The following is a 14,222-nucleotide window of genomic DNA, read 5'->3' as shown; positions in this document are numbered from 1 at the left end:
ATGTCCTCACAGCTTCTGCGAAAGTCATTACTGACAACCTTCAGTCTGTCAGCATGTTTTCCGATTAAACAGTGACCTGTTATGACGGACACAATGACTGAGACGTCTGTTCTAGGAAGTGACAGCAAAGCGGCAGACCTCTTTGAGTCTAGATTAGGCCATATAGTTTTGGAATGCTCACAGCCCCCTCTTTGTAACCATCTTTCATTCGTTTTTCTTCGGGCCTGGTCCTGAAAACTTTGCTTACTCGTCGCTAGAGGCATACCCACAGATTCCAGTATACCTGGAATGTGTAAGGTAGTTCCTAGTCTCGCAAGCTCATCCACTTTACAATTCCCTGGGATATCTCTATGGCTCGGCACCCAGAACAGGTGAATTTTGAACAGTTCAGCCATTTCATTAAGAGATCTGCGATAGTCGAGGGCGGTTTTTGTTCAGAAATACGTTCTCCAGGGATTTAATGGCTGCCTGGCTGTCTAAGAAGTTATTTATGCCAATCGTCGCTGAAACTTGGCACAGATCTTTTGTCCATAGGCAGGTTAAGTTCCGAAATGGGCTATATCGGATTATAAGTTGATATAGCCCCCATACAAATCGATCTGAACATTTGAGGTCTTGGGTCCATAAAAGCCACATTTATTATCCGATTTTGTTGAAATTTAAGACAGTGAGATGCGTTAAGCCACTCGGCATCCTTCTTCAGTTTAGCCCAAATCGGTCGAGATTTGGATTTTGCTGCCATATAGACCCAGATCTCAATTTAAGGTCATTGGCCATAAAAGGCGCATTTATTGTCCGAACTCCAGATCGGTCCAGCTATAGATATAGCTGCCATACAGACCGATTTCTCGATGAAAATCTTGGCCCCACAAAAGGCGCATTTATTATCCGATTTCGGTAAAATTTGACACAGTGACTTATGTTTGGTTTTTTGACATCTGTGTCCTATATAGTTCAGATCGGTCGTTATTTGGATGTAGCTGTCAAAAAGACCAATATTGAACCAAAATTGAACAGTGAGTTGTATTTATTCGACCACTCAATGTCCGTGCCGAATTTGGTCCAAATCGGACCATATTTGGATATAGCTGCTATGGGTGCATAAATTAAGCATTTTTTACCGGATTATGACGAAAGGTGATTTACATTTATACCCGAGGTGGAGGGTATCCAAAGTTCGGCCAGCCTAACTTAATGCCTTTTTACTTCTGTAATTCAAGCTCTATGTCTTTTTGATAGAGCCTCCACCATTGGATGGGGGTTTACTAATAACATCATTTACATCGTTTTGAAACACCTCGAAATATGCGCCTAAGATCCCATAAAGTATATATATTCTTGTTCGTCGATATTCTTTAAGTCGATCTAGCCACGTCCGCCCGTTCGTCTGGCTGTCGAAAGCCCTCTTACTTTCAAAGAAGTAAAGCTAGGCGCTTGAAATTTTGCACAAATACTTCTTATTAGTGTAGGTCGGTTGGGATTGTAAATTGGCCAAATCGGTCTTTATTTTGATATAGCTGCCATATAAATCGGTCTTGGGTCTTGACTTGTTGAGCCTCAAGAGGGCGCAATTCTTATGCGATTTGACTGAAATTTTCATAATGGTGTTTTGATATCACTTCTAACAACATAACCATATAAACCGAACTTCCGTTTGGGCTTCTTGAGCTTCTAGAGGTCGCAATTCTTATCCGATTTGTTTGAAATTTTGCACATATCGTTGAGAAATGATTTCCAACAACTGTGCCAAGTATGGTCTAAGGCAGGTGATAACCTTATATAGCCGTCATAAAAACCGATCTTCCGATTAGACTTCTTGAGCTTCTAGAGCGCGCAATTCTTATCCAATTTGTTGAAATTTTGCTATAACTAGCTTTTTTCCTGGAGTCAAAGTCCAGTCAAATTAACTCGACTCCGCAGCCCGATCATAACATGAACCATTTGGATCCATTTATAATCTCAACCGATCTACCTAAAAGTAAGTTTTTGTTCAAAATTTTAAGCGCTTAGAAAAAATTAGCGTGCTTTCGATAAACAGACAGAGTGAAAATGGTTAAATCAACATAGAGTGTCAAGACGATCAAGAATGTATATATTAGATGAGTTACAAAAGGAATGACAAAGTTAGTATAACCTCGTATGATGGAGGGTATTAAAATTAGGCCTGACATGCAAGTCGCTATCACTTATGCAAAAATAATATAAAGTAAAATACCAATAAAAAGAAACTATTTTTTTCTAGTCTACCTACACCACTTTCTTCCTTGTAGCTGGGACGAGTGCAGCTATCATACGCTTTTTCCCAACACTTAACCAATATTGGCATCCAATAACTCACGAACTTCAGTCCATCTAATGACATTATTTGCTCTTTCTATTCACAGGACATACAATATGAATTCCACAGCAATCTCACTCGTGGTGACATTGAGGAGGATGAAGGCGATGGCGATGTGGAGGCCGATGACGATGAAGATGAAATCCAATTGGATGGTGACAATGACGAGGACATTGAGAATAACGGTGATGGTGATGCAGAGACGCCCCAACACCACCAACAACAGCAGCAACTGCATGGACACAATCATCAGCAGCTGCAACAACAATTGCATCAACAGCACACACAGAACAATCATCATGGCCTAAATCATCATTCAAGTTTTCGAAATCACCTCCAATCGCCCACACAATTCACCTATCGTCCATATAACGAAGATGATGATGACGATATCGATCTGGACAATGATGGCGGGGTGGGTCACCACGAGGATGGCCAACACTATCAGGATATCCACCAACATCAGCAACAGGAACAACAAGAGAATCATCACAATTTCTCATTACTGAACAATCGCCACAGCAATAGTAGCAGCACACGCCAGCACAACTCACGGCGCCACTTTACTGGCAGCCCATTGATGCGCGATTTTGATTTCTTTTTGGACTCGGCAAGTCGCAGTAGCTGCGAACAAATAGATCAACAAATCGATGGCATCAATCACAATCAAATGAATACCGGAAATCGACAAAATTATCGCTACTCCCCAGAGACAACCGATTATGATTCAAATTGTGGTGATTTGGATAGTAAGTATTAACGATTTTGTACAGCATTTAACATAATGTGTAGATATCCATAAACCACACTCTCGGTTTGGCTTATTAAACCTTTAAAGGGTAGAACATCTTCTAATTGATGGTTCACATCAAGGAGATGTACTCTACTTTGCAATAGAGCCATTAACAATATATTCGTATGCTGATGACGTGGCAATTGCGGTTAGGTAAAATTTTCCCATCACTCTACGAGATATAGGGAGCTCTACGTGCAACAACGAAGTAGTTTAGGTGTTAATCCATGCAACACAGAATTAATTCTTTTCAGAAGAAGATACAAGTTGCCTACAGTGGAACCTGTCTTCTTGGGAGAAGATAATGTTGCATTTACAGAAAGCGCAAAATGTCTGTGTATTTTGTTGGACAATAAATTGAACTTCAAATCCAACATTTTGGAAATCCCCAAACACCGGCAAGAGAGCCATTGGCAAGGTTGGGGGTTTCAACCGCGCGTCGTGCATTGGGTGTATACCGCCCAATGCATGACTATAAGGCTATATAGTGTTGTGGTCTGGTGAACTAACTGCGCCGCTTTTTGATAAAAGTACTGTACCACTATTCCTGATAGAACCGATTGGAACTACGATATTCCTGGTAATAGAAGTAACATAGACGAGTTTGGTAGGCTAGGAACTACCTTACACATTCCAGCGAAACCGGAATCTGTGGGTATGCCTCTAGCTACATGTAGTTTTCAGGACCAAGCCCGAAGGACAACGAATGATCAATGGTCACTTGGACGGGACACGCGGAGACACCGGATTCTGGGAATAATCGAATTGATTGAAGGTTCATCAATACAGAATTAATGGTAAAAGAAGCCTTGACGAGTTTCAAACCATTTAAATCACCCTGATGGAATATTTCCGGCGTTACTACAAAAAGAGGCAGACTATCTGACGTCCACTCTGGCCTGTGTTTTCACAACGTGCCTAGGACTTGCATATACTCCGTAAGCCTGACAGGAGTCAAGGGTGGTGTTTATACCCAAGCCCGGCAACGCAAGTAATGTGACACCAAAGGCCTACAGGCCTATAAGCCTTACGTACTTTCTACTCAAAACCGTAGAAAGCATTGCGGATACCATGATAAAGAGTAGGACATCCACCGAACTGCACAAATACAAACAGCATGCCTTGTCATGGGAAGGTCGGTGGAGACTGTCCTGCACGATGTGGTGCATAAAATATACGAATCCTTAGATGCCAAAACGTACATACCGATACACTGATCGAATCCTTAGACCAGTATAAGGTGGACCAAGTCTTTAGAGTCTGGATAAACCATATACTACGGAACAGGTGGATAAATTGTGGTTGCCATGACATAAATATAAGGGAGAAAGTGGCACAGAACACGCCACAGGGCGCACTTTGTCGCCATTCCTGTGGGTGACCACGATACATAATCTATTACGGATGCTGGCTGAGACCCGTCTGCTAAGCAGAAAATGTTATAATACTTCTAAGGGGTAAGAATCCGAACCAGCTGTGCAGAATGGCTGAAAGTGTCTTGCAGATGGCATACGAATGGGTTAGACCTGGGGGTCTCATTGTTAACCCAGAGAAGACTGGAATATGCCTGTTCACGAGGAATACAAAGGTTGGCCAATTTAAAGCACCACTTTTCCTCAATAGAACGATTTCGATATCTGACAATTCAAATACTTATGAGTAATCTTAGAGAGAAAACTGAATAGACGGGCCTCAGGCTCAAAATGGGGCCTGAATCCGAGGACAGTCCACTGGCTCTACAGGAGCGCGATAAGACCAATACTTAGTTACTCCTCAGTAGTTTGGTGGACTGCGATGGAGAAAAAGTGCAACGTTAGGATAATACAACAGGATCAGAGAACATGTTATCTTCGCATAGGCGGAGCGATGAGGACCACTGGGGCAATGGAGACTATTCAAGATATCTGACCCATAGGCATACAGAGTAAGTGTGAGGCAGCCATTGTGGCTACGAGGCCTAAGGCGTTGGGAGAATGGATTGTGGATCGGAGGAGGTGATATCAACGCGGTATAATTCAGGCAACGATAGGAAACCTGGAAGAAATAGAAGAGGTTTCCGATCGGATACCTGAGATGATACTTGAGATCGAGTGGGAGGCTCTGCTGCCAGCGACACAGTCTTGGATTGAAGGAACTCTTGTATTGCCATCTGGAAGATCATGTTACACGGATAGGTCAAAGCTAGAGGACAGAGTGGGCCTGGGTGGGTCTACATTGAGAATCCAGGGAATGAGATCTGTTTTAGAGTGCCTAAACATAATACGGTCCTGCAGTCGGAGATCCAGGCGATCACGGAATGTGTGAAGTGGTGTGGTATTAACTCAAGGACGTCGAGTGTGAACATCTATACAAACAGTAAACTGGCCTTTAGGGAATTAACAACTAGGACGGTAAAGTCACGAACAGTCTTGAAGTGTAAGAAGGAGATTAATGCCTTCTCTGAGAATGGCACTATCCGCATCGTTTGGGTGCCGGGCCATGCGTAGTAAGGGGGAATAAAAAAACGGTAGTGAAGACCAGATGCCTGCCGTCAACAAACTTGGTTAACCCGAAGAATTTCGGGTTGACGTAGTCCGAGTTAAGGGCGTGGGCTACGAACGGCGGAACGGTCGGCAGGACGACGAAAATCCTATGGGGAGAACCGCATTGTGAGAAGACGAGGCTATTACTGAAAGGAAAAAACAGGAAGTCAGCATAACTATTGATACCACTACGGGACACATAGGATTACATGCTCATTTAAGTAAAATCGGTGTCGCAAGTGGTAGCATGTTTAGGGCATGCGGGGAAGATGATGAGACGTTGGAGCATTTCCTTTGTCATTGCCCGGCTTTCACGTCTAACAGATACCGGCCCTTAGGGTGGTGACACTATACTAGACATGAACCAACTTAGGCGAGGGGCATGGAAAACAACTTAGGATTTTGTAAGTAGCACCGAATTCCTAGCTTAGATTTTCTTTTTCGAGGTAAATTTTTTTTTTTGTATTTAGATTTTTTTGTCCTTCCGTCTGTCTGCCGTAGTCGAACGAATAAAGATAGCCACTTGAAACTTTGCGAAGATACTTCTTATTGATGTAGGTCATTGGAGATTGCAAATGGACCGTATCGGTTCAGATTTGGATATAGCCCCGTACAAACTGAGCTATCGATTTGACTTCTTGATCCCCTAGAGGGCGCAGTTCTTATCCGATTAGGCTATGATTTTGAACCATGATTTCTCCTACAACCTCTGTGCCAAGTATGATGTGAGTCGGTGCATAATAATATAGCTCCCATACAAACCGATCTCCCGATTTATTGAGCCCCAAGAGAGAGAGCAGTTATTATCCGATAGGCTTCTCGTACAACCTCCAATATCTGTGCCAAGTATGGTGTGAGTCCATAACCTGATATAGCTCCCATATAAACCTATCTATCAATTTGGCTTCTATAAACTTCATATAAGTTTATAAAAGCCAAAACAAACAAACAACCTTTTTTTTAAGTTGGACAGAAAATGTGTTGATGTTAATAGCATTCGCTGGTTTCTTAGGTCGCGGTTTGGCAGCATAACCAGACTCATCGGTAGGATCTGAAAAACTGAATACATGCCTTTTTGCTCCTCGATTGATCAGTGAATCATTATTTTTTTTTTTTTTTTTTAAATTTTATTTTAAAACCGAATGGAAATTTCATTAATAAATAAATAAAACCACCCACTATTGCCAGCTAGTAAAGAAGTTGGGTAACCATTGGATTGGTGGTTATCCAAAAAACACAAGATCTGAATGCACATAGACAAAATGAACTCTTTTTAAATTTATATTTTCCGAAAGTATATAGTCGTGTATTTCAATAACAATGTAGGGCCCGTTACAATGGAATTACCCATATATGGTATAAACAACCCCAATTCTTGACAACGTTGTATTCGGATTAATTCTGATAAAAACAATGGTAACAACGGCATTAATAGTGAATTTACCCATTAACGGCTGACCCTCGATTCCCTTGTCCGATTTTGATGAAATTTTATATATTCAATATTTAGATCATTTATATTTACGCAGTAATTTTTTCAACAAAATGTTTCCAAAAATTAAATTTATGAAAGAAATTAGAAAATTAAATGTTTTTATTTAATAAGCCACTATGTTTCTACAACAAAAAAAAAAGGTTTGGTTAATATTTTGTGACCATTTATGGTCATCTTAATGACTTTTATCGCACCTGATGTCAAAAGTAGTAGGCTTATCGTCATAAGTATTATTTTCTAATATAGAAACCATCATATGCAACAAGGCGCTAAAACGGTTTCCACTCCTATGAATTTTGAGAAAATGTTTGGTCTAATTTTTGGATATAAAAAATGCCGACTTTCGACAAGCCAATTGTCCTGTAAAACATGACCTTATCTGACGGAAAATTTTTTTTTAGCAAATTTCATATATCTCTTTTACGCCATTTCAAATTTCATTGGACACACATCAAGACACTAAACGGTTTCCAGAAATCTCCCTCCAATCAATTTTGAGAAAATTTGAATCTTATTTTTTTGATATAAAAAAATACAGACTTTCGACAAGCCAATTTTCCGGTAAAACATGACCTGACGGAAAAAAGTTGTTTTAGCAAGTTTCATTCGTCTACTTTACGCCAATCCAAATTTCATTGGGATACCTATTTTCTAACTCGAGCTAGAACTTTTCTAAGACAGATCTATTCTTGGGTATTTTTCTATCCATTCTACGTTAATGGGTTAATACCAAAACAATACCGTATGGATGATGTAAATCGTTATAAATAGCATACGATATGTTTTGGTATTAACTCACGGTATTGCTTCACTAACGATACCATTGATACCTCACGGTATCAATTTTTCTCTCGGTGTACCAGTTATATTCCTTGTGCGATAAACCATACCAATCAACCTAAATATTACACATGAAATACGAAAGAGCTATAACACGCTGGTATAAACACAGCGTTATTGATTTTATCTTGTCTTAGATTTTAGCTATTATAGCAAGCGAAGCGTGTGCTTATTGCGCCTAAAGCTATGCTGCAAGTTAAACGATGGTCTTTCGATAGTCCGCTTTCTTTTTGTTCAAAGCTTCATATATAGTTATTACTTTGTCAATTTCAGGTCTCTCGGGTGAAATGAATGGCGGCGTATCTACTTCCTGTTCCAATTATGCTAAATTCTATGCATCAAGCATGCCCGTGCTGGAGGATGGTCTTTCCTCGGGTCACACATCTGACACCGAGAACAATAATCAGAATAATTTGTTAAATCAACAAAACTCTGGCATACATCACACGCCAATAGGTGGTGGCATATCTATGTTGATGGATATGAAGCGGGTCTCCACCAACAACAGCATTAATAGCAACAGTAACAGCAAAGGTAGGTTGATCCATTTTCAGGTACTGCGCTTACAGATGGCAAGTGGCACACTACAGTTTTGTATACATATCTTACAATTTTCAACACAGATGGCGTAGGCGGCAGTGTAAGCGGCGGAAGTGTGGCTAATGAGAAACAGAATGCAACAATGTCACCTAATATTCTGCATGACTCGTTCATGCGTAAAAATGAGAGCCCCATTAACGGGTTACTGGACGAGAGCATGCGCGAAGTGGTGCGTGTTAAGCCGGACATACGAGACACACGGGAACGAGAGATAATAGGACAAAGTCCCAATGCGATGAGCAATAACAAAGTATTCAAAAATATTGATCCTGACTTGGATTCTTTGTATTCGATAAGTAAGTGTAGCTCCCATTCTTCTAATTCTGGTGATTGTTCTTATAATTTTGTCCCCTCTGCTCAGGTGTGTTTCATCGCAATGATATGGTGCAAATGACTCCTCCACCCCCAGCTCCAGCACCACATCGCAAGCCCAATGTTCTGTCAGCTGAGCCTGATATTCTGCAGCCCACACCGTACAGGGACCTGCGGCCCGGTACTAACAATTCCAATTCACCCACTAAAACCAACATTACTGCAACTACTTTGACCTCTAGCAATAGCAGTAGTAATGCTATGCAGAACAACTCTCCGACGCAACAAGCTCAAAGTATAAAACGTGCAGCACAACAACAACAACAAGCGCCACCACCATTGCCAGAACGTAATGCACCACGTTCCCCATCGCCTGTGATGAATTCCCCAGTGTGGCTCTCACGCCATCTAGAGGTTAGTTCCAACAAAGGCCTTTTAGAATCGCCCTCAGAAAACCATTCAAAAAATCTGAGCGCCGATGAGGATGATGTAGATACAGACTTGGAAACAGATCGCTTGCTTGGTCACCAACGCCTCGATGACCAGGGCTACTATGATGAGAACAAGACGTGGGATCGGAAACCTACGAGATCGTTACTCTCAAAGATCTCTCCCAAGCAGGTGCCAAGCACCAAAACTCGTAATGGTTACAATGCCTTACTCTCGTCCACTCCGGAAATCCCACCGCCAGTTCCGCCAAAAAATTCCTCCAACAAACTTTTGGACATTGGTGGTTCGATTTCTTCGCCGGAGCACAGTGATAAATCGCCCATAAAGTCTATAGACATACAAGATTGTGGCCTCACTCTCGGCTCCCCCGGCGGTTCAGTGGGTTCCGGCCAAATGAAAAAGGACGAAATCGGAGGAGGAGGCCCAGCCAGTGGCAATAGCAGCACCGCCAGCGGCAACATTGTGAATGGCGGCACGGGCAACGCAGGAGGCACCGGCAGCAGTGTTGGATCCGGTGGCAGCACAACAGGCGAGAAAAAAGTTAAAAAGAGTAAGAACAAAGAAGGTAAATTATTGGGTTTATCTTCGTGGCAAACGTTTAGTGTTGTCGTTTGAAAAGTCGTAAAACCAATTTTAGTACAAAACCAAAACTATATTCGAATATAGATATATTTGTATTTTATTTGTAGATACGACAACAGAAAGTTTATGGAAATTCTGTATGCATAAGGGCTCTTTTTTTTAACCCGTTATATTAGACATCAGATGGATTAAAACTATCGGATGAGAAATAACACATTCCATATATTAGGGTGATGACTTTTTTACAACCTCAATCCCTGTATCATATTTTGATGAGTTTTTTTTATTTAAAATTAGATAAAAACTTACATTAAAGGTGATTCGATGAAAAAAAACTCATGCACAAAATGATTTTAAAATTTTTATTTCGCCATTTTGGGCAATTTTTTTAAATCCAAGTCACATAATTAAACAAAAGCTTTAGAGCCACATATATGAAGCATCATCAAGCACCCAAGTAAGTTAAATATCAACTTTGTCATTGGAGAGAATGAATCTCAGAGGAAGGTTACCCTTGTTGCGGCAGGAGTTATATAAGTCTTGCAGAACTTTGTTCGCACAGCACTAGTTGCTTCACGCCATGTTGATTAGTCTTTTTTCCAGCATTCAATGCGAGCATTTGAGAGCTTTTGGGTAGTCATTCAAAGCTACTGATAGTTGTTCAAAATGTTCAGCGCGAAACAGCTCATGAGTAAAAATAAGCGTAAGAAGAGCTACTGCATGGAAGAAGAGCTACTGCATGGAAGAGAAACTGCATGTTGTCCCTCCAGCCGCCTGTTTTACCATTTTTGAAGGTTCGTCAATTCACCAGAATTGCTCATCAATTTCTGCACAAATAAGTACTCGATGTTTGGTGCTCTAGTCGAGCTTGTTGTGTCGGCAACAGTCATCACAACCGATCCCAATAGGCTGATTTTATCTAACACATTCTGGTGTCTTATGCGATTTTTGAAACTTTCCCATCTTTTAATTTGCGCGCAGTCAACCTTATTTCTTTAGATTCGTTCTGGAAGACCACTGCCTGATATTCAATGTTCTCAAGGTGTCTGCCGTCAAAGTTCATCCTCCACTTCCTTGTATATTGGCTTGTAGATTCTTGACTGACATGGGGTTGGGATTTCAATGCCCACAGCTGGTGGCAGACTGTTGCTGCTCCATGGGACGAAGGCTTTGAACTTGTAACAAAGCGTTTTGCAATGCCGTTTAGGTAATGCTTCCTTTTTCTCGTTGATGTTGCATTGTAATCCTTGCAAGGGCTAACTGTACTGTTGTTGCTTGGAAAACTTTGTGATGATCCAAACGGTAAGGAAAGGAAATATGCGGAGGCGGACTTCACTAAACGAATCGGGAAGAGATTGTGGGTCGAAGCTTGCACTGCATCTCTGCTAAAGTTGCTGTGAAGGCACAGTTTATGTTTTAACGATAATTGCAATATAAATGAACAAAATTCTCAACTTGATACCTTAGAGACTACTACATTCAGCTTTGGTTCGTCACGGTTTGCCACTTACCAATCGCCCTAATAGTTAGTATTTTGGTTATTGTTATCAAATAATGGAGGCTATGCGTTTCAAGAAAAAAAAAAAGATTTTGGTTTTTCGGATAATGGAATTTCCGGCGGACCATTTCAAATTTGGAAAATAAATTTTGCGGGCCAACAACCGAAGCCTTTTAAAATGTATAGAAAAAGTCTTAGAATTAGATATATCTCTCATATATACTTCCAATCGAAATTTAATCATATTGCAGCAATGTTGATATTTGTCAACCGATCTTTATAAAGCAAAGAAAACAAAAAATTAAAAAAAAAATTAATTATAAAAAAATAAGTTTTTAAGTTTTGTTTTAAAAATATGTGCATTGCTGATACCCTGCATGTGGAAGTGTGTTCCAAATACGCACGGAGCTTATAAAAACATGCCATTCTGAAACCAAGCTTCGCCGCCTAAGAGGTATAATCATCATTCCTCTGTTGGATATAGCGAATTTGATCCTATCAAAGATATATTCTGGTGTTCGCCTAGTAATAATCCCATGAAGAAATTGTAAAGATCTCAATCTGAGGAGAGAGAGAGAGAGTCAAAACTGTATCCATAAAGGCAATTGGTATAGTTCGAGACATGCTGGGTTCTTCTCAAGCCATAGACATATCGTATTATGGCATTAAAAGCAACATTCAATTTTGCCGACCCAGTGAGTCACAATTTTCAAAGAGCTCACAAGCATATAACAGCCCTGGAACCAATATGGTCTTGGCCAAGAGACCACGTATTGTAAGTAGTGTGAATGAATGCGTAAGCCATAGTATACGTAGTTCAATGAAAGTTTGTCCAACGGCTGAATTAATATGACTTGTCGAACTAAGCGAGCTGTTAAATATTACCCCCAAATTCTTCGTGAATCTTTTCATTGTCAACATAAACGTCGATGTTCTGCAGGGAGATTCTCTATTCTTGACTATAATCAAACACTTTGATTTGCTAGGGTTTAAGAGGGGACCATTCGCCCAGGCCAATTTACACACATTGCGAAGATCACTATTGAGTTTCACGATGATTAATTTCAATCAGATGGCTTCTCAAGTAAATTGAACGTCGTCTGCATAAATGTGCAATTCGGCTATGAGTGAGTTGATCAGGAAGATCATTTGCATACATTGAAAAAAGAAGTAGACCAATAATCGATTCTTGGGGAACACCTTTTCGTTCTGCTATTGTTATCTATTAGTGAGGTAGGACATTAAAAGGCTAGTTGACGTACTAGAGAAACTGAACAATGGCGAAGTTTGAAGAAAAGATTCCGGTGGTCAACAGTATCAAATGCTCTCTAGTGATCAAGGAGAACAAGCAAACACGTCTTGTTTTCATCAATATCCGCTCTAATAAATTCAGAAATTTCTAACAAAGCTGTTATGCAACTGTGGTTAGGCCTAAAACCAAACTGCACATCAAGAGATCCCATGCTGAGATACCCTGTGATTTGTTTATGAAAGATTTTCTCAACAATTTTCGAAAGATAGCATAGAGTGGTAATTGGCCGATATCCCTTATCCGTTTTGGGTACTGGGATAACTTTGGCAATATTCTAATTAGATGGATAAGTGCTAGAAGTGAGGATATTATTAAACAAGTGAGTTATGAAGGGAATTAGACGAGAAACGAGAATGCGTATAAATCTAGGATCTACCCTATCGAGAACTATAGTGTTAGATTTGACTGCCGCAAACATTCCAAAACCTCCTCACGCGAGACACACCGAAACTCAAAACTACCTTCGCCAAAAATGTCATTGGGAGTTCTACCATCATCATTATAAATCGAAGGAACCGCCTGCGCAGATAGTTCTCTTCAGTTCCTCAGGTTCTTCGTGACAAATACCAATCTCATTAGTCTTCCCAATTCTAATTTCCCTAATAATTATCCATTTTCCTCTGGAGTGTAAGGCTGAACTAATAATTCTCCATTTACCTCTGGAGTGTAAGGCTGAACTAAATTAATTGGAGTAATATTCAGTCGTCGCCGCTTTTATCAAATCGTTAACCCCTCTCCACACGGTTCGAAATTCATGATGTAGTTCCGGAGTTTTGAACCTTCTCAACGGCAATACTCCTTGTCCCAATCTTTTATGGAATTCCTAATAGATGAGCCAAACCAAGGCACACGATTCATGTCGGCGCGTTTTCTCTTTATGGGAACAGTGGCATTGTACAAAAATTCAAAATTGAATTCAAGTTGCTAATCCACAGACTTTCGAACTTAATGGTGAATTTCATAAAAATTGGCTAAGATTTAGTTATACTTCCTCCTATGTCGACTGGCTTCACGAATTAAAGTCTTAAACTTAAAACCGAATTTGCTGAAATGTAAAAGTTGTATTTATCCAATATAAATGCTTGAACTATAACGACCCTCCCCCTCCCCCAATTTGCAAAAAAACGTTTATTTCGGATATGGATGTACAGATTTAAGAGACATTTTGTTCGCACCCTTAAGACCTAAACATAATGAGCGCTTTGAGCTATGGTTTTGAATGTCGCGTTCCAAAAATGGAACTCTGCACACAAATCCTACAAAAGCACCGCGGATAAAAGTTAAAAAATATTCAACTTTGACGCTTGAAAGTCATTCAGTGCTGCCACAAGTAGATAGTGGTTTCAGTTGTCAAAGTTAAAACTTGTTTGACTTTTGCGTGTTTTTTGGTATTTGTTTGCAGAGTTTAATTTTCGCAACACTATGCTCTTAAACCAACGCCATTTTGGCCCTTATGGTATCCCAAAAACTCTAAATTGGG

General features: G+C 40.3%; 1 protein-coding gene across 10 annotated transcripts in view; it reads left to right on the top strand.

Annotated features, from left to right (window-relative positions):
• LOC106088904 (uncharacterized) overlaps nt 1-14,222 on the top strand; it is a 778,231-nt gene that overhangs the window by 745,896 nt on the left and 18,113 nt on the right. For 8 of the 10 annotated variants that reach the window (XM_059366206.1, XM_059366207.1, XM_059366208.1 and 5 more), the window contains 4 exons: nt 2,385-3,087; nt 8,262-8,522; nt 8,612-8,884; nt 8,950-9,915. In XM_059366206.1, coding sequence (XP_059222189.1) covers nt 2,385-3,087; nt 8,262-8,522; nt 8,612-8,884; nt 8,950-9,915 — 2,203 coding nt within the window. The remainder of the gene's footprint in view (nt 1-2,384; nt 3,088-8,261; nt 8,523-8,611; nt 8,885-8,949; nt 9,916-14,222) is intronic. The other 2 variants (XM_059366212.1, XM_059366211.1) reach the window with 1 other exon arrangement.

This window comes from Stomoxys calcitrans, chromosome 4, assembly GCF_963082655.1.
Source record: "Stomoxys calcitrans chromosome 4, idStoCalc2.1, whole genome shotgun sequence".
NCBI lineage: Eukaryota > Metazoa > Arthropoda > Insecta > Diptera > Muscidae > Stomoxys > Stomoxys calcitrans.
Note: the sequence above shows the minus strand (reverse complement) of the source record. Positions and strands in the feature narration are given on the sequence as shown.